Genomic DNA, 21,799 nt, shown 5'->3' on the forward strand with positions numbered 1-21,799 from the left:
CAGATATAGTCAGAATTTTGGAATTTGCTCAATATATATGCACCTAATGAGGATCAAAAGTTTATGCAAGATATTTTTTGGAAGATTGTAGATACACATGAAAATATATTGATAGGAGGGGATTTTAACCTTAATTTGGATCCAATGTTGGATAAAACTGGACAAAAGACTAGCAAAAAGAATAAAGTGGCCAAAGTTATGGTTAAATCAATGCAGGAAATGAAACTTATGGATATATGGAGGAGACAGCACCCAAGAGAGAAGGGATACTCATATTATTCAAGTAGGCATAAAACATACTCAAGGATTGATATGTTTTTGTTGTCGGCCCATATTCAAGCGAGAGTTAGGAAAATTGAATTTAAACCTAGATTACTATCTGATCATTCACCCCTGTTATTAGGAATAGAACTGGAGGACATCCCACCAAGAACATATAGATGGAGGTTAAACACCATGCTACTTAAAAGGCAGGAATTTAGAGAGTTTGTTGAATGCTAAATTAAAACATATTTTGAAATAAATACAGAATCAGTGAAAGACAAATTTATATTATGGGATGCAATGAAAGCCTTCATTAGAGGGCAGATAATAAGTTATGTAACTAAGATGAAAAAGGACTACTTTCAGGAAATAGAGCAGTTGGAAAGGGAGATAGTAAGTACAGAAAAGGAACTGGTAAAAAGGGATGATATAATGAAAAGGAGAGAATTGGCAGAAAAAAAAAATAAAATATGAAACATTACAAACGTATAAGGTGGAGAAGAACATAATGAAAATAAAGCAAAAGTATTACGAACTAGGAGAAAAAAAACACATAAAATATTAGCCTGGCAACTTAAACCAGAACAAGCTAAAAGAACTGTATTGGCTTCAAGGAAAAAGGACAAACAAATTACATATAACCTAATAGAGATTATTGAGAACTTTAAGGAATTTTATGAACAATTATACCAAACTGAGAATGAGGGGAAAGATGATAAAGTAGAAGAGTTTTTAGCTAAAATTGAACTGTCGAAATTGCAAGAAGAGGAACAAAACAAACTGATAAAACCATTTGAAATAGAGGAAGTACAGGATATATTAAAAAAAGCAGCCGAACAATAAAACACCTGGAGAGGATGGATTCCCAATAGAATTCGATAAAACATTTAAAGAGTTATTAATTCCTCCTTTCCTGGAAGTAATGAACCAGATAGAAGAAACATAAAACTTGCCAGATTCATGTAAGACAGCAATAATTACAGTAATACCAAAGATGGGAAAGGATCCACTAACACCAGCATCATATAGACCAATATCTCTACTTAATTCAGATTATAAGATAATAGCGAAATTATTAGCAAACAGATTGGCTGATTGTGTACCAAAAATAGTAAAACAAGATCAAACTGGATTTATTAAGAAAAGACGAACAGCGGACAATGCCTGTAAACTTATTAATCTAATTCATGCAGTTCAAGGAAATAAGAAGTCAACAGTGGCTGTTGTTTTAGATGCAGAAAAAGCCTTTGACTGAGTAGAATGGAATTATTTATTTAAAATATTACAGAGATTCAATCTACCAGAAAAATATATTAATTGGATTAAAGCATTATATAATGGTCCATTGGCAAAGGTGACAGTAAATGGATATGTATCAAACCAATTTAAATTAAGTAGGTCAACTAGACAGGGATGTCCATTATCCCCCTCACTGTTTGCTTTAGCAATAGAACCATTGACAGAACTGATAAGAACAGAAAATAAAATAAAAGGGATAAAAATATAGGAGAAGTAGTATAAAATCAGTTTATTTGCAGATTACATCATAATATACTTAACAGAACCAGAAATATCATTAAAAGAATTACATAAGAAATTGAAGGAGTATGGAGAAATATTGGGATACAAGATCAACGCAAATAAAAGTGAGGTGATGCCATTGAGTTATGCGGATTATACAGAATTTATAAAAGAATCACCATTTAAATGGCAATCCATTGCACATAAAAAATGCAAACTGTTAATTCAGTTGCTCTAGCGGTTGAAAAGTAAGTGACTGGAAGGCATCGATTTGGGGAGATAGCCAAAGAAAGAGTCATGAGAAAAAAATGTTCAACTCAGTATACGGTTTTGAATTGAAAGTACTACTTGGTAAGGAGTTGGAAATGTTTTCATTAATAGATTTGAAAAAGGGTTTGAGTAAATACTTGAAAGACAACGGATTTCAGAAAAGGGAAGAAATGAGGAGCGGAACTAACAGGAATGTTCTTTAACAGAATCAGCACAGATTTGAAGTGCCAAATGGCTTCATACTATGTTGTGCAATTCTCTAAAAATGAGTTTATTATAAAATGAAAGGAAAGAACAAATGAAATGAAGGTTCTTTTTGGAGAGGCTAAAATAATCCAGAAGTTATCTTACAAAGGATGAAGGGAAGTAGATTTCATGAGATGTATATAAATCTAGTTATTTAGTTAGATTATTTACATAAATAAAATAGAAAATAATGAATGTGCCAATAGGTAGAATAGATAAATGATATAACAATAAGCATTTACTGTTCAGTGGCATTAATATCCAGAAAAAGTTAATGGAATCATTGGGCCTGTTCTGACCTCTCATGCTCTCCTTGGACTCACTGCTGAGTGCAGAAATATTCTGTAATATGCTAATCTGAGGGATGGATGCATTTCACACTTCATATCTGGCCTTTCTAGCTCAGTTTGTTTAAATGGGGTCACCAAGTTTTATTAAAAAACATAAGGGACTTGTATTATTGCTTTATTTGAATCAATATTATTAACAGTATTAATTGTATTAATAATTTAAAGATTTTTCATCCTTTATGGATCCCTTTGATCACTAGAGGCATTTGGAGATATTTTTAAAGGCTACCTGAAGACTATCAAGGTGACCTGTGGGCTGATGGTTTAACTGCATCCACCCTGTAGTTACACCAATGTCACCACATAGCCCTTGGCTTCTTCTACATTGTTCTGATGGCCCACACTGCAAAGTAAAGGAGTTGGAAAGTAACAATGAAGGCATCGTTGTGAAGGCCGCTCTGATGGTCTTCAAGTAGTTTGTGCTATCAAAGCCTTTGATGAATGCCATTAATTAAGGGTGGATACAAGGCATGAGTCCAATGTAGCACCATCCAGTCCATTGCCTTCCATCATCCCACATGGTTCAGTGAAGAAGTCAAAATGCTAAGATTGTGAAAGGAGGGTTACATGCTTAATAGAGGTCACCATTGTCTTCATTCTGGGCTTCTAATTTATCCCAAAGATGTGAGTTTTACTATAATCCATGGGGCTTTCTGGAACACAAAATCGAGTGAGGTTTCTTTCTATTCCTGCTGCCCTGGAAGGTGTCCCACTGCAGCAGAGCTCTGCCTAGAGATGGACTCTGAAGACTAATCTATAGCACTGTAGATTATATATTATCTTGTTCAAATTGTTGTAAATTTAAGCTATATTCACTTATGGTTATTTCTCTTTCCTTAGTGATCTGCACTCCATATTTGATGAGATTGAGTTCACTATGTAATTCTTTTCTACCCCATCTTTGGTAGCTGATGCATTAACCTCAGATCCAATATTTAAGCTTTGTTTATTTTGCGGCATGAATAGCAGTCAGATTGGAGGGTTGGCAGCTGGCTATATTTCCAGTGGCATCAGAAGAATCCATCTCAAATAACTGAACAATTTAAACATGCCAGGGATATGCCAATTCTCCATACAGTTAACCATGCTAGTGGTTTTCTTGCAGCAGATGTCTGCATGAAATAAGTCTCCATTGCTGCCTAAAAGCAATGATAGTAATAACTTAAAAGCAAAAGCAGTTCTTCTAGTATTCTGTCTCATGTAGAATCACTCTTACCTTCAGCAGCAAAGGAGTAAATCCAAAGCACACAAATAGCTGAACAACTAATTTAAACAGTTACTGAACATGGGCCTGAACTATGTGGAATTGACCATGGAGTTCTATCAAAATTTCCCACTTTACATTGCTTGGCTCAGTCTTGCCTGGAGGAATCCTTCCAGGACTGCAGTGTGGGTTACAAGTGACCTTCAATGCAATTCAATTCATTCAATATGGGGATGGAGGACAATAGAAAATATCCCACTCCTGTGGAGCGCTGTTGAGATGGGCAATCAACACCAAATAATAACCAGAAGAATATTCATTATTTTACTTAATCATTGCTAAGTTCAAACTTGTGTACAAATGTTGTTATTTTTCTTTTACTAGTTTTTTGCTATCTACTTTGAGAAACCACAGAAAAATCCAGCTCAGGAAGGGCTTTTGTTAGTTAATTGGAGGTGTTCTGTCCTGCTACATCATCTACCCTTGTTTCAGGATGCAGACTTATAAAACAGATTTGCAGGGGAAGGTGTCCTGTGGTATTTGGGATTTGGGTTGGAGTCTACAGGTTTTTTTAAATGTAGACATACAGCACTGTAACAGACCATTTCGGCCTATGAGTTTGTGCCGCCCAATTTACACCCAATTAACCTAACTCCCGGTATGTTTTGAACGGTGGGAGGAAACTGGAGCCCCCGAAGAAAACCCACACACACACGAGGAGAATATACGCCAACCGTGCTGCCTTTTAAAAAAAAATCTATTGGTAAATGTGACTTTGAGTCCAATTTAATATTTCAGTTTTATATCACGTTTGAAATTTAGGATCATAGGTCACCATGAATATTCGTGCCTATTCATTCAATTTTATGTGGTCCTAAAGCCATCATTGAAAATTATAATGGTAAGGCAAATAGAATGTTGATTTTTATTGCAAGAGGATTGCCATCGAGTCATCTTGGTCCAAAAATATGGAGCTCCAATGAGACTGCATGCTGAAATTTTATCCAGGACTAGACTCCCTATCTAAGGAAGAAAGAATTCAGCAAATTTATCCAAAGTCTTGCGATGGGTGCTTGTCATCTGAGGAGAAATTAATCAGGCTAACTCTGTACTGGAAGAATGAAAGGTGATTTCATTGAAAAGTCTTGGGAGCTTGTTAAAGAAAATGCAGAAGTGATGTTTTCCTTTTTTTAAAATGACTGGAAGCATCAATCACAAAATCAAATTACAGGGCTGATCATTCAGGACAGAGAAGATATATCTTTACTGGACATTTGAAGAGGTTTGCAAAGCTTTTCATTCAAGCACAGGACTTTAAACTAATCACATTACATTTACTAGCATTTACTATTACAGAGCTTGCCTAATAACAAATATAGTTCCTATCAAGTTAGACAAATTATTTTTCGATTTTCTGTTCTAATTGGTACATGGGAGTGGTGTAAAATGGTCTGATTGTGAATTTAGCAATTCATTGACCAATCCACCCTTCGAAGTTCTATTCATAACATAATTTGAAGCCCAGTTGAAGCTGGTTGAATTTTAGAGATTAGAAGGAAGTGGATATTGCTCTTTAATTTATTCCTTTGTGGTTAATGAGTACACCGTGATTTGTGCTATTATGTACTGATGAAAATGGTAAAACTTTGTAAATTGTAAAACAAGTTTATTTTCAGTGCACACCAGTCTTAGTGATTTAGTTTAAGGATTCCAGGTTGACAAAAATAATGAAGTTGCTTTATGCTCTTATACCCCTTTTTCTTGCTTATTAATTGTAAAGCATTTACCAAAACAAACTGTTAGAAGAGTTCAATTCATAATGCTTTATGAGGAAAAATGTTAAGAAAATTATGTTTCTTTGTCGTAGATTCCAATTCAGATGACTTTGACCCTGCTTCCACTAAAAGCAAGTATGACTCAATGGATTTTGACACATTGCTGAAAGAAGCCCAGCGAAGCTTGCGTAGGTAACAGACACCAAATGTGCTAAATGTGGAGGAAGCTGCAGTACCTTGCAGGCATCCTGTCATTTGATATTAAAGAACTTGCATTAGTCATCCTGGGATCTTATCCCCCTTTACACTCTGTACAAATAAAGTTTACATGAACATAGCTGCTGCAGTGTGTGTGGAAGTTGAAGGATATTCAACTTTTACAAAATGGAATCCAAAAGTAAAAGTCCAGATATAGGCTGGTGATATTTTGCGTGTTATTTAAATGATGGAATATCCAGCTTGTTCAGCAATTTTTCTGACATTTGGATGTGATATTACATTATTGACAAGAGTTGGGAATAAATACTTGGGGTGTTTCAAATATTTTATTTACTAAATGCTAAAATGTAGTTACAGATTTACTAATGTTAAACTAAGATATTTTTATTTTATGTAAATATGACAATGTTCTCTTTTTGTTACAGCTATGCACTGTAAATGCAACCTTCTTTTAAATAATTAAAACAAGAATGTAACCGTAAGTTAAACACTAGTGTACACTAAAATATTTAGAAAACTGGAGAGATACAAAGCTGAAATGGGTGAAGGTGTCTGTGTGTCACATGGACCAATGCTCATTTCCTATAATGTAGCTTTACAATGACCTTGCAACTGATCAACTTAGAAAATTAATCAGGTCATCACTTCCATTGCTGTTTATTAAAGGTGCTTTCATTTAATTGTCTTTTACAGTAACTTAGAATGGTTAATAAATTAGAATAATAAAATGAAAAATATTCATATTTCTGATTTCAAATTAAAATGACAAACCGTTACATAGTAATTAAAACACAATAGTTATCACTTAAATTCCATCTGTTTTAGGGGAAATTTTAGGGCCAGATATGTTAGACAATTCCAAATTAGTTTAACTTCACAATTTGTTAAAAATAAACAAGGTGATATAAACGTTCCTTTGATGGTAGCAATAGACATCCGCTTCATTATTGACCCTCATTATGTGCACCTTGAAATATTTGTAGAACTGAATATCAAGACAGGAGGAGAACATTGAGTGTCATCAATCAAAGGTGAATTTCTACCCCAGGATTTTCAAGATCACCCCCCAAACTCCACCCCTATCTGTTCCCCACTCCGTCATCTCGTATAGTAGATATACACACTGCTCATCTAAGCTCTTTTAGCTTGTGGCTCTAGCAGGTGATATTTTTAATTATTTGTCCATCTCTCCTTTGTATTAAATGGTCCTAATGTCTACCATTGGATATTTGTCTTCATACATTTGGTAAATTGAGTTGTCAACTTTATAAGTATATACTAATAGCAATATAAAGGTTTTTGACCGAATCATTCATTCGCTGTAGTACCACTGGTCTTTTATCTCTACTCACACTATTGTTAGAAATAGTTTCAGGTCTTTTAACTCATTTTATCACACAATGCCAAACTAAGGTTTACATTTTCTTCCCTGGATTTTGAATATTCTCTTCTTTATTGTAATAGTAAGATTGTAAAAATAAATATAAAAATAGCAATAAATGTTTATTTTTAAAGATCTAATTTTAGCATATCATGTTGTGAGGTGGAGGACCAGGCACATTACCCAGCTTCTTTAGGTGCTTATTGTGTGTTCAAAGAAATATTAGACTTCTAAACTATAACAACTACAGTATTTCATAGTTTTGTGTGTAGCAATAGCTAACTTAAACAAAATAAGTGAAACTGTGTTTGTAGCTAATGTTAGTTCTCAACTATCCTTTATAACTTGGGTAATGATGTTTTGTCCTGTCTGGCAATCTTGATGAGGATTTTAATTGTAAAATAACATTTGCTCTGTACAATAACTAGTATAGAAATGTATGATATCACTTGATTATTCTTAATTTTAATTGAAGTAATTTCTGAGAACACTGTGCTGTTAGATGTGTGGGTGAAAATATATTAGTTGATGGAGCTGTGCTGAACAGGAAATGTGATGAGGAAATCCACGTGAGCTTCCTTTTGACTGACATTTCTATCTGTAATGTGTGGTTGAACCATTGTATAGAATTACTGTGATTTTTTTTAATGTGCCGTTTTCATCAACCTCACTGAACTAATAAAGAGAAACAATGTTTCAAACATTGCTCTATGTGTAATGATCATACAAATCAAATCTGCTTGAATTGCCTAATCATTTTTTTAAATTGTAGAAGACTAATGCAAATTACCATATTTGATGGCATATAAGACCAACGGACATAGAAGACATAAATTCAGCAGGGAATAGGAAGATTTTTTTAATGGGTAAGCATTTAATGTTATTGAAATATGGAGCTACAGGATAGCAGAAAACAAAACTAGGACAACAGGAGAAAACAGAAGCAGCTTAGCTATAGCAGAAAACATTTTCTAAAAACAAGGTACCAGCAGAGATAAAAGCCTTCACAATCATTTCATTTCTTACCTTTTCCCAAGATTTCTTCACCCATTCACACACCTATGGAATGGTGGGGTGTTTCACTTTTCCTGTTATCTTCATTTTCTGTGCAATGGGATGTTTTTGTATGATTTGATAAACCCTGCTTTTCATGAACCAGTAACACAAACCTTCTGTTTCTACAAAACCCCAATTCCTTTGTTCTTTTCCTAATCTTTACCTTTACCAACACATTTACCTTTACCCTTTATCTTTAATCTCCTGGCCTCATTGATTATCATTTTGGTAGAAACGCGATTCCCTGAATTCCTTTCATTTATCACCCAATTTTTTTTTAACTCCTCAAGTTCTGGCCAATGTGGGGCTGGACAATAAAGATTATATTTATCCTTTTTTTTTTAGCAGTCTGTAGCTGTTATTCTTGCTTTCTCCATTCTCATATCATTTTTGTTGTTGGCGGTGTCCCAAAAACTCTCATTGACACTTAGCATAGTTTACCACTTTTAGTTTGTATCCAACAGTATAGCTAAGAGCGTTCCTCCTGTAGCCATCTTGAGGGTAAAATCTTCCACTGCTATCACCAGAATCAGAATCAAAATTAGTATTTATTGTCATGAAGAAGCCATGAAATTCAATGTTTTGCAACAACATCCTAGTGCAAACGTTCACATTATAACCATCTTACGACATTACTATTAAAAATAAAGTAAAAATAATAGGGCATGAAAAGAAAGGCCGTGTCCTTGGTTCATTGATTATTCAGGAATCTAATGGCAGCGGGAAAGAAGCTGTCCTTGTGCTGTTGAGTGCTCGTCTTTAGGCTCCTGTACCTTTTTTCCAATGGTAACAGAGTGAAGAGGGCATGGCCTAGATGTTGGTGTCTTTGAAGATAGAGACTGCTTTTTTTAAGACACCGCCTCATGGAGATGTCCCCAATGGAGTGAAATCTGTGATGTCGCAATCCAAGTAACAACCTCTGGAGTTCATTCTTGTTCCGCAAGTGGTCACCTCCATACCAGGCAATGATGCAACCAACCTGAATCCTCTCCCTGGTACACCTGTAGAGGTTTCATGAGTCTTTGATGACGTACCAAATCTCCTGAGACACTTCACAAAGTATAGTCACTGGAGAGCTTTATTTGTGATTGCATCAATGTGTAGGCTCCAGAACAGATCCTTAGAGATGTGGACACCCAGGAATTTGAAGTTCTTTATCAAAAGAACTGCAGTTGTTCATGAAGGGAGATCATCACCACCACCTCAGGGGTAATTAAGGATAAGCCATAAATACTGAGCCCTTCCCCTGACTTCATCCTGAAGACCACAATCATCTCCTTGATTTTGCTAATGTTAAGTACAAGTTTGTTGTTGTTACACCATTCAATGAGCTGATCTATCTCCCTTCTGTACGCTTCCTCATCGTCATTTGTAATTCTACTACAACTGTGATGGCATTGGAATTGTGCCTGGCCACATAGTCATGGGTATATAATGAGTAGAGCAGTAGGCTAAGCACACATTTTTGGGGTGCACCTGTGTTGATAATCAGTGAGGAGGAGATGTTGTTTCCAATTCAAACTGACTGAGGTCTTCTCATGAGGAAGTCAAGGATCCAGTTGCAGAGGGAGGTACAAAGACCTAGTAGCTTCTTGACCAGAACTGAGGAAATAATGTTATTGAAGGCCGAGCTGTAGTGTATGAAGAGAAGTTATATGTATGAATTGCTGTTTTTGAGATGATCCAGAGCTGAGTGGAGAGCCAACAATAATGCATCTGCTGTGGAGCAATTGTGACAATTGGGAAATTGCAGTGGGTCCAGATCCTTGCTGTTAATTTTAGCCATGACCAGCCTCTCACAATAGAAGTTAGTACTAGAAGTTTGCAGTAATGACTGAGGCAGCTTACACCGCTCTTCTTGGGTACCATGTGTTTGTATTTCAGTTGTTGTTGCTAATTATACTTGATGTACTAAGAAGCCAAACACCAAATACACAAGATGACAATGGCTTTTGAAGATGGCTAGCAGTTTTTGGTGCACAATGACAGATGGCGGTGATGCTAGTGCGCTGTGCAGCAACGATAATCACGGCCGGCCTTACTCGCCATTATCATACTATTTTCAGGTTTCTATTAAAAACTAAAAGGCGTTTCAATGTAAAAATAATAAGATATATGTGGCAGATATAACATAAAATAAACAGTTACATGTATACGAGCTCAGAAATAGTTACTACTTAACTTTTTCGAGTTGGGGGATAAACAAAGATATCTCAAAACATCCAGTGTTAAATTTTATAATAATTCCTTTTTTAATTAAAGTACCCACAATAATAATAATAATACATTATTAAACATTAGCCTATCAGATACTTCACCTTCGCGTATAAGACCTGGGAATATTTTTGAGCAAATTTTTTTGGTGGAAAAAAAAGTGTGTCTTACATGCCATTAAATATGGTATTAATAATTGGCTCATTAAGTTACAAATTCAATTTATATAATCTTTAACATCTTTCACAAGTCAAAGGTGCTTCAAAATTTTGGAACTGGACCATGTAAGATTATGTAGTTTTTTAATATGTAGATGTTTCTTAAACATATAGTTTTAAAGGAATGTCTTAAAGGAGCAAAATTGTAGAAGCAGTGAATTTTAAGGAGGGAATTCTATAATTTCAATGTTTCAGCTGCTGAAGGTATCATGAAATTGTCATGAAACTGAATCACATTATTTCTGTGTTGCAAAACCTAAAATCGATTTTACCCAAAGTAGTCTGCATGAGTAAATATTTTGGGTAAAAATATAAATTGGCAAAATGGACCAGCTACTTCCAGTACTGATTCAAGTTAATGCTTCTGATGCTTTTCCAGAAAAAGACACACAATAAGAATCTCAGTTGCCAAGCATTGGAAACGCCAGCTGTTACCAATAGACATGGGAGATGGTCATTAAACAAATTCAGAAGAACTAAGAATACAACAAGATGTCCTCATAATTTACTTATGGCACTGGTTCTCAACCTTTTTTTCCACTCATTTACCACTTTAAGTAATCCCTATGCCATCAGTTTTCTGTGATTAGTAAGGGATTCTTTAAGGTGGTATGTGAATGGGAAGGGTAGGTTGAGAATCACTACTCTAAACCCAATTGTTACTGAAATATTTTGCTTGAGAAAAATTGTCATTGCCCCATTTACTTTGGAGTTATGAAACCATGCATATAACAAGTCAATTAGGTACGATTAAAACAATGGTTTTCAAACTTTTTCTATCACAGAGCACCTATGGCATAGAGAATACTTAAAGTGGTATGTGAGTGGAAAGAAAAAGGTTGAGAACCACTAACTTATGGTTTGAAAAGACATTCCATTGACATTGGGAGACTCCACCGAGCAATTTCAGACAGTCTAGAGAATTTCCCTCAAGTACAAAGAAGGAGTTCCATTAGCTTCTAAGCTACCAATAGGTGGCTCAGTGGTAACCATGCTGGCATCGCTTCTTTGCTGAAGATGATAGGATGGGCATTATAGGTGAGTCAGTGAGATTTAGGACCACAGGCAGGAGGCTAATCATATCCTTTTGTGAAGAACCCATTTCCATTGATTCTTCAGAAACATCACTTTGGACCTGGATTTCTTGGATGAGCATGAATTTTGTCAATCCTATCCTGCAATTTGTCCACTTGTCCTAGATATCATTGTTGGTCTCTAATATAAGCTGTAATCTACTGTTATTCATATTGTAAGAGGGATTCTTGAAGTTGTCATCATGGCAGATTAACTAATTTTTATATCATTGAGGATAAAATGCCCCCTTAAACACAAGGTTTAACCAGTGACTTCCTTCTGCCACAAGCAGCTATTGATTGTCTTAAGAGGTCCATAAAAGAATCTGAATATCTATGTTTATCATTTGAGGCTTAGTGGCATGTTTACTGACAGTTCCAGCTATTCCTTCATCTTGAGGCATTGCTCATGGCCAGGCATAATGAATAGAGAGCGTTGACTTTTGGGGTGGATCCTGGGGCACAGTCTTCTCTCTTTTTTCTATGATGTCTCACACCAGTGCACTGCCCAATCACACCAGCCAAATATGATTGCAACAATAGCCTCAAATGTACAATGATTATGGTGAATGTCATTGGTCTCTTAATGATGAACTCCACTGATCTTGTTAGCCTAAATGCATTGAAATTCATATATAGCTAATTCAGGGATTTTGTTGTGCCATTTTCTGCTAAGCACAAGCTGGCAAACAAACACAAAACAGCAGTCATTGCTTGAGGAAGAGCAGGAAGGAAAGCAGGAGCCTAGGGGCTGTGAAGCAGATGTTGAAGATCAATGGGAGATAAAGACAATGAAGGTTGCTGGGGACTGTCTATGTTACTCACATCAGTGAATGATCCTCTAATTCAATTATGTTAAATATTTGCTGAAACATCTCTATAATTCCTGATGTATAACTATTTGTTTGAAGAATGCTGAGACATATTTCTCCAAGAATCTCAACTTTGAGTAAATAGCAATTGAGAACCTTTATACATTGTATTCCTGTTCAACAGTGATGAAGTCCATCATCGTTGGCAATGTAATTGCCATGAACTTATATCACAATATATTGATTAAATTGATATTCGATAAAAGGAGAATGATATTTTAGGATAATAAAATTTGCATTATTTCAGCAATGAGAAATCCATCTTGAAGTTCATTTTAACCCATTGAAGTAACCAACCATTCTAGGATACAGAATAAGGAAGAACTAATGAAGTGTGCGTGCTAGAGAATCCATGTTTCCCATCAATAGTGTCACATGCTCCGCTCAAGCAATTGCATCTGATTTATGCTAATTTGTGAGGTAATCTCCCCTCTCAGCCGTGTTTGAGATGGTTCTGGGGGACTTCAGATGTAACCACTCAGTGTGATCATCATCATGTTCCTCCTCTCTTTTTACCCATCCATTGTCCTCCTCCATCAGCTGCATCTCCTCGAGTTTCTCAATAGACAATAGGTGCTGGAGTAGACCAATTGGCCCTTTGAGGCAGCACCGCCATTTATCGGATCATGACTGATCTTCCCCTTTCAATAACCAATCCCAGCCTTATCTCCGTAACCCTTAACTCCCCTGCCCACAAGAGCCTTATCCAACTGTCTCTTAAATCCATCCAATGAATTCGCTCCCACTACCCTCTGTGGCAATGTATTCCACAGACCCACAACTCTCTGAGTAAAAGAAATTCTCCTCGTTTCTGTCTTAAATGGCCTTCCCTATATTCTTAAACTATGCCCTCTTGTCCTAGTCTCACCTGCCATTGGGAACATGTGCTCTGATTTCACCCTGTCAAGCCCTTTAATAATCCTAAATACCTCATTCATGTCTCCCCTCATCCTTCTAAACACCATTGCATATAGTCCAAGTCTTTCTAACCTATCCGCATATGACAATCTTGCCATCCCAGGAACTAACCTTGTAAACCTGCGCTGCATTCCCTTTATAGCAAGTACGTCCTTTCTTAAATATGGGGACCAGAATTGGACGCAATACTCCAGGTGATGTCTCACCAGGGACCTGGACAATTGCAGTAGGGCTTCTCTACTCCTATACTCCAATTCCTTCTTTATGAAAGCCAACATACCATTCACCTTCTTCACCACTTGCTGAACCTGCATGCTAGCTTTCAATGACTGGTGAACAAGTATGCCCAGATCCCTTTGCATTACCCCACTCCCTAGCTTAACCATTTATATAATACTCTGCTCTCTTGTTTCTGCCTCCAAAATGGACAACCTCGCATTTACTCACATTAAACTTCATCTGCCATCTTTCCGCCCACTCCCCTAAACTATCGAAGTGCCCTTGCAATTTCCTGACATCCTCCTCGCTCTTTACACTACCAACCAGTTTTGTGTCATCTGTGAATTTACATATATAGTTATTTATCCCCTCATCCAAATTATTCACATAAATGATAAACAACTGAGGGCCCAACATCGACCCCTGCGGGACCCCACTTGTTGCATCCTGCCATCCAAAAAATGACCTGTTTATCCCAACCCTTTGTGTCCTATTTCTCGACCAATTATCTATCCATGACAGCACCCTAGCCCCGATACCATGCTCCTTGATTTTGCAAATTAGCCTCCTGTGTGGGACTTTATCGAAGGCTTTCTGGAAGTCCACTGGCTCTCCCGAGTCCACCCTCCTTTTGAAAACACACTCATTGTGATGAAAATGGATAAATGTAAAGAAAGGGGCACAATAATCTTACTGAAACACCATTATTGAGTTTTTTGGGAAGAAGTCATAGAGAATGTGCTCAAGGAGTCTTGGTGGCTTTCTGTCCACAAGTAGGGATTCATCTCCTCCAGCCTGTTAGGTGCTGAACTCAAGAGTACCTTCTCATATCTAAGCGACTTTCCTAATTTTTCTTGTTGCTTTAGCCTTAATAGATGAGATGGTGACCTTTATCATTATCCTATCTTTAGAGGCCTGGCCTCTGTATGACGGGTGGAGGAGGGAAAACATCAATGGTGGGCTGAGTGTGAGTAAAGTGTAAGGAGGAGTGAAGGTGAATTGTATTATAATTTCTGTGAGAGACTGTTAACGTGAGTGTGCATCTGTTTCTTTGTCTCTAGTTAATTGTGTCCACATGGAAAAAAAATTCTAGTGGTGACCAGCTGACCATGACATTTGTGAGGTCATAACTTTTTCTTGCAATATTGCTCAGCTGAGCAGCAATTTTCACTCCTTGAAATGAAAAGTTGAGGAACTTTTTGCCATGCTTTCTTAATGCTGGCGAGTTTCCTGGATCCTTACTTGCACAGCACGTCCATCCAGGTTTTACATTAACAAAGTGAAGTGCTAGTTGATGAAGTAGACAAAGACGATGTGGTCAAAGAATAATCATGGCTTTTATTAGCAGAAACTCGTGGTACAATAGTGAAAGTCAATAGGTGCAAACACAGTTATACCCAAGGGGAATGTCTTTAACAGTACAGATAATGCACAGCTAATGTTAATACAGCAAGGCTCGCCAGAGGGGAGACAGGCAGCTTGGCAGACATTCACCACAGTCTCCCCCAGCAGAAGAAAGGTTAAAATCAGAAAGACAGCTGCTAGGAAAGTCTAAAGCAAGCGATACATGGATACCATGTTTGGCATTGAGAATAGTCTAACAGCCAAAATACGCCAGTATCTAGCAAGCAATCAAAATATAATGAGATGTTTTATGAATATGTCAGCCTATCAGGTTGTTTACGAATTCTGGAGCTTCTTCTCAAAACAGGTGGCTCCTTTGCAACCTTGAGAATTGCTACAGTTCCTGGGTCTGTAGTGTGGGAAGGACTGACTTCTGGACCCGCTCCAGAATCGCCAGTGTGAGGCTGTGGAGCCTCAGCATGGCCATCTGAAAGCTTCCTAGGGGTCACAGGCTGGGTGGGGGGGGGGTGAGCCCAATCTCTCAGGCTCACTCTGAGTAGGGGAGTGAGGAAGGGGTGAACCAGGCGTGGTCAGATCTCTTAGGGGTACAATGTCTGAAGAAAACTGAGGTCCTCCATCAGCCAGCTCCCCACCATGACTACCAGCCCCCCCACATCTCCATCGGGCACACAAAACTCAAAACGGTCAACCAGTTTACCTATCTCGGCTGCACCATTTCATCAGATGCAAGGATCGACAATGAGATAGACAACAGACTCGCCAAGGCAAATAGCGCCTTTGGAAGACTACACAAAAGAGTCTGGAAAAACAACCAACTGAAAAACCTCACAATGATAAGCGTATACAGAGCCGTTGTCATACCCACACTCCTGTTCGGCTCCGAATCATGGGTCCTCTACCGGCACCACCTACGGCTCCTAGAACGCTTCCACCAGCGTTGTCTCCGCTCCATCCTCAACATCCATTGGAGCGCTCACACCCCTAACGTCGAGGTACTCGAGATGGCAGAGGTCGACAGCATCGAGTCCACGCTGCTGAAGATCCAGCTGCGCTGGATGGGTCACGTCTCCAGAATGGAGGACCATCGCCTTCCCAAGATCGTATTATATGGCGAGCTCTCCACTGGCCACCGTGACAGAGGTGCACCAAAGAAAAGGTACAAGGACTGCCTAAAGAAATCTCTTGGTGCCTGCCACATTGACCACCGCCAGTGGGCTGATAACGCCTCAAACCGTGCATCTTGGCGCCTCACAGTTTGGCGGGCAGCAGCCTCCTTTGAAGAAGACCGCAGAGCCCACCTCACTGACAAAAGGCAAAGGAGGAAAAACCCAACACCCAACCCCAACCAACCAATTTTCCCTTGCAACCGCTGCAATCGTGTCTGCCTGTCCCGCATCGGACTGGTCAGCCACAAACGAGCCTGCAGCTGACGTGGACTTTTTTACCCCCTCCATAAATCTTCGTCCGCGAAGCCAAGCCAAAGAAGACAATGTCAGTACTCCCGTCTGGGAATTTAACATGAGCGTATTTGGGGTTGGTATGCAGTAGCTGAACCGGTTGGACTAGGGGGTCTGTTTTACGTGCCTGAGCATGGCTCTTCAGCAACACAGTCCCAGGATCAGATAAACAGGCTGGCCAGTCCATCACAGTTTTCCTAGGAAAGGCAAACATACGTTCATGAGGTGTTTGATTTGTTACAGTTCACAATAATGACCGAATAGCATGTAGCACCTCAGGCAGCACCCCCTGCCACCGGGTAACAGGGTAACCATGTGTTTTTAAACCAAGATGAACAGTCTTCCAGACTGTAGAATTAGCCCTTTTATTTCCTTCAGGGTTCCAGCACTCCTGGATGTTTCCTTTTTGGTTTCTAGCATTTCACTGGACCACATGGCACTTCTCAGTGTTTTAGCTAGAGTGACTGCCCGGCCGTAGGTCAGATGTAACTGGAGTCAATCCCGCTGACAAAAGCATCCAGCTTCAAGGCATTGTGGTGTTGTTGCACATTGACTGCCCTGACATCACATTCGTTTGCCAGCGAGTCGAGGGCCAGTGCATAGACAGCATCACTTTCCCTGGGTTTCTGGGATCTAGTCAGCAACTGGTGTCGAGCGAGCACCACGTTCCGTGGCCCTGCATAGTAAGCAGTCAGACGTTCCCGGGCTAGAGCCAGAGTGGTAGCTCCTTGCATTACGGCGAAAGGGACCTCACCCAGCAGAGAGTTCAGGTGGCCCCACCATATCACCTCATCGACCATGTTGTTTCGAGCTATGTAGTAATCGAAACAAGAAAATTTCTCTGGGCCTCAGGGCAGACTGGTCGATTATCAGCCGCTCTGGCTTGAGTGCTGCATCCATTTCTGCTAATAAAATTAGTGCCAGTTGATGAAGTAGACAAAGATGATGTGGTCAAACAATAATCATGGCTTTTATTAGCAGAAACTCATGGTACAATAACGAAAGACAATAGGTGCATATACAGTTATATCCAAGGGGAGTGTCCTTAACAGTAGAGATAATGCACAGCCAATGTTAGTACAGTAAGCCTCACCAGAGGGGAGACAGGCAGCTTGGCAGACATACACCACACAAGGAACCCTCCAATTCTTTCTCAGTAAATTATAGCATTCTCTCCTTCTTGCTTGTTATCTCTTTGCCCTATGTGGTTGTCATGGTGTGTGCTGTGATTCTAAAGTTGCTTCAGGCAATGTGCTTTCAGGACTGATGGCCTTCTCAGGAGCTGCAGAGAATGTAGTCTGCTCCTGCCATGAATTGTGCACCCTAACTCTCTTGCACATTTGTTTCTATGAATTTCATGTGCTTGTCTTTGTCTGAGAGGCTCAATTGGGCACCAATACTAAATACAACAAATGTTTAGTGTGCCAAAATAAAAGGCACAGACCAATTTCATGACCTGGGAGTTGCTTCACTGGAGATTAAACCAGGGAGATGAATGGGGCTTGGTTCAAGCTATTTCAAAGATCAAAGGATACAGCAGAGAGGATAGGCTGGGAGTTCCTTCAGACAGAGATAAGGAGTGCATGGGTGATGGTTTTGGTGGATGCAAGGGTGAAGCTGGACAATGCTACATAAGCAGTCTTGATGATCTTGTTGAAGGGTCGATAAAGGGCTCTGATTTGAAATGTTGACTGCCCATTTCTAAACAAGGATGCTGGCAGACCCGGAGAGTTACTCTGTCAGCTCATTGTTTGCTCACGATTCCAGCCTTTGAGTTTTTGGGATTTTGGCAATCTCGCTGATATGTATCTTGAAACTTATTTTGGAATAAAATGTGGCCACTTCTCTTGAAGTGGCAATTAAGGTATGAGTATTCTGGTTCAACTTCAGACATTTGTTTGTGAAGAAGATGGAATCGGTGACAAGGAACAATGTTTATGAGAGGAAGTAAAGACAATGTAGCTGAAACTGTTGCCAGCAGTGAGCAGCTGCTCTTGAGGTAAGTGTATATCTGTATCCAGATTTGGCAATGCCGGCTGATGCCCAATCACATCCCAATCCTAGGTGGTGAGAATCTTCACTGAGGTAAGGCGTTGCTCAACAGAAATTGGTCAGAACAGCCTCCGCCGTAAAGCAGCTGAAAAAAGTTTGCTATCTGGCTCAGTGACATCTCGAGGCTCTGACAACTATCAAATCTATCATGAAATTTAAATGTCTCAGAACACACAAAAACTATCAAAAAGTAATGAAAGAAAGAAAATAATATGATCTTTTTAAGTAAAAAGAAAAGTAAATTATTTAAACTAAAAAAATGTTAATTATGTACTGAAGGATGCACAGACCAATAGAAGGAGGTCATCATGAACATCTTCAACACCTCACTACAACAGTCCAACGTTCCTGCAGGGTTCAAGAGCTGGTACCCAAGGGGTGACAATAACAGACCTCAATGACTACCACCCTGTGGCACTGACTTACGAAATGCTTAGAGCATCAGGTGATGGAACGCATCAAAGCACACCTCCCAGAGTGCTGGACTCATCTATAGTAGAAATCATTCCATAAATGATGCTATAGCCTTGTTGTTTCACTCTGTCCTGGCCCTCCTGGAGAATGGCACCTTACATGCCAGGCTGCTGTTCATTAGCTTGATCTCAGCATTTAATACAATCATTTCCCAGAAGCAGGTTAAGCTGTCTTGCTTGGTCTCAACACTCCTCTCTGTAATTATATTTTGGACTTGCTAACAGAAAGATCACATTCTATCCAGGTTGGTAGCAGAACGTCGAGCACTGTCATGTTGAGCACAGGCGCACCTCAGGGCTGTGTGCTTAGCGCACTCCTGTTCATGCTACTGACCCACGATTGTATTCCCAGCTCCAGCTTCAACAGTGTCATTAAGTTTCCAGATGACAGAACAGTAGTTGGTCTCATCAGCAACAACAATGAGTCGCACTACAGAGAAGAGGTGAAAAGTCTCATAAAATTTTGCAAGAGTAACAACCTGAATCTAAATGTGGACAAGATGAAGGAGATGAATGTGGATTTCAGGAGGACCAGGAATGACCACCCTCCACTACACATCAACAACTCTGTAGTAGAGAGAGTGGAGAGCACCAAGTCCCTTGGACTTCACTTAATTAGTGATCTATCTGGACACTCAACATCTCCTCACTTGTGAGGAAGGTGCAACAGTGACTGAACTTCCTGAGAAAATTGAAGCAGGCAAGGCTACTGGCCACCATTATGTCAACCTTCTATAGGAGGTCTATTGAGAGCGTCCTGGCCAGCTGCATCACAGTGTAGTATGATTGCTGCAGAGAGATGGATTGGAGGTCAATCCACAGGACTATAAGAGTGTCAGAGAGGATTACTGGAGTCTCCCTCCCCCTCATCGACATGATCCAACGGGATCATTGTCTGAAGGGGGTGCGTAAAATTATTGAGGACCCCTTCCACCCTGCACACAGCATCTGTCAGCAACTCCCGTCAGGGAAGAGATACAGTAGTATCAATTCCCCATCCCATTCACTTGCTGAAATGTCTGTCCATGGTCTCATGTATTGCCAGACTGAAACCACCCTTAAATTGGAGGAAAAACACTTCATTTCCTGACTGGGCTCCCTTCAACTGGATGCCATTAATATCGACTTCTCTGACTTCTGTTAAAACCCCTTACTCCCACCCCTTTGCTTTCCCTCATCTTGTCTCTATTCCCTGTCTCCTTTTACACAGACATGATAAATTCTACCTAGTCCCTTATCACATCCAATTATCATGTTTTATTGCTCTGGATTCTTCCCCCATTGTTTGAATTCTGAGACTTTCTGATTTATCATGCCTTTTCGGATTTTTCTTTAAAGAAGGACTCAGGCTCGAAACGTCAGCAATATATCTTTGTCTCCTATAGATGCTGAATAAACCGGCTGAGTTCCTCCAGCAGTTCAGTGTTTTTACTACAATCACAGTGTCTGCAGCCTGTCGTGTTTCTCTTTAGGAGTATCAGACCCAGCACCACCAGGCAGTGAGAATGCTGAATGACCAAAGGAACTCTTGACACTAACCATCCGAGACTCTCATGTTCATGAAACAAGATTTATTTGGTTATTTACTTGTTTGTATAGCTGAAATATTTGTCCTGCATATGACTCTCATTTGTACAAACTATTTATTTGACTTTCATTTGTACAAAACAATATTTATTTATTTATCTGTATAGATACAATTCTTGTCCTGCTTATGTATTGTTTGTATGTGTGTTATGTCTGGTTGTGTATCTGTATGTTTTATACCGAGGCCTGGAGAACACTGTTACACTGGGTTGTACTTGTACAATCAGATGACAATAAACATGACTTGACTTCTAAGGCAGTCTCTCAAAATCAAAGATGACTCACTTCCATTCCAGTTTTGTGGATTCTGAGGTTCACGTAGATGATGAGGTACATGTGGGACCAATAGGGTGGTGAGTGAATAATTTGCGAGATGGTGTGCTCCTTCTGCTGCTTATGCCTGCTTCTGTATGTACTTGAATCAAAGACTTAAGGATCTCAATGCTCCTTTTCCAGTTGATATTTCAGAGGCCAGAGATTCCCAAGAACCTGTGAGATGTTGCATTTTTTCAAGGAGACCTTAACCAAACCTTTAAATATTTTTCACTGTCCTTCCATGACAGTGCTTCAAGTAGAGTGTTTAAAAGTTTGGTATGCAAGCAACCTGATTGCTTGGTGTAGCTGGATGAATGTAGCGAGGCCCTTGGTGCTGACAATGTTGGCCTACAATAGGTTGTTAAAGCTGCTTTGATTACCCCGTTTTCTCACCAATTTTCCTTGTAACTACTTCCTTCCATTCCAAAGAATGGGGTTCGTTTTCTTTCTTTTTTGTGTGTCCTTATGGCTCGCTGGCATGGAGTCACAAAAGTCGTTGTTTTAAAGTATCATTTCAGGAGGTGTAAGGAATGGAATGCTTTCCACTTTGTGCATGCAGTGGCATTCTTGTGATTGCTCCCAATTCCAAAATAGCACAGTCAGATGCTCTTCTCTCTCTCCTCTGCCCCTACCTATGAATAGAATCCCTATATTTCCAACGTGATTGTGTTTTCATTTCCCTTTACTCTCCTTGTTCAGCCTTGCAGCCAAATTAATATTGGATCTAATTGTGCAAGTCAGAAAACCAAG

General features: G+C 39.2%; 1 protein-coding gene across 16 annotated transcripts in view; it reads left to right on the plus strand.

Moving 5' to 3' along the window:
* The window catches only part of ppargc1a (peroxisome proliferator-activated receptor gamma, coactivator 1 alpha), a 446,776-nt gene that overhangs the window by 420,635 nt on the left and 4,342 nt on the right, over positions 1–21,799 (plus strand). For 6 of the 16 annotated variants that reach the window (XM_069925053.1, XM_069925054.1, XM_069925055.1 and 3 more), the window contains one exon: positions 5,723–5,822. In XM_069925053.1, coding sequence (XP_069781154.1) covers positions 5,723–5,822 — 100 coding nt within the window. The other 10 variants (XM_069925064.1, XM_069925065.1, XM_069925063.1 and 7 more) reach the window with 9 other exon arrangements.

The sequence above is a fragment of the Narcine bancroftii genome, chromosome 3 (assembly GCF_036971445.1).
Source record: "Narcine bancroftii isolate sNarBan1 chromosome 3, sNarBan1.hap1, whole genome shotgun sequence".
Taxonomy (NCBI): Eukaryota; Metazoa; Chordata; class Chondrichthyes; order Torpediniformes; family Narcinidae; genus Narcine; species Narcine bancroftii.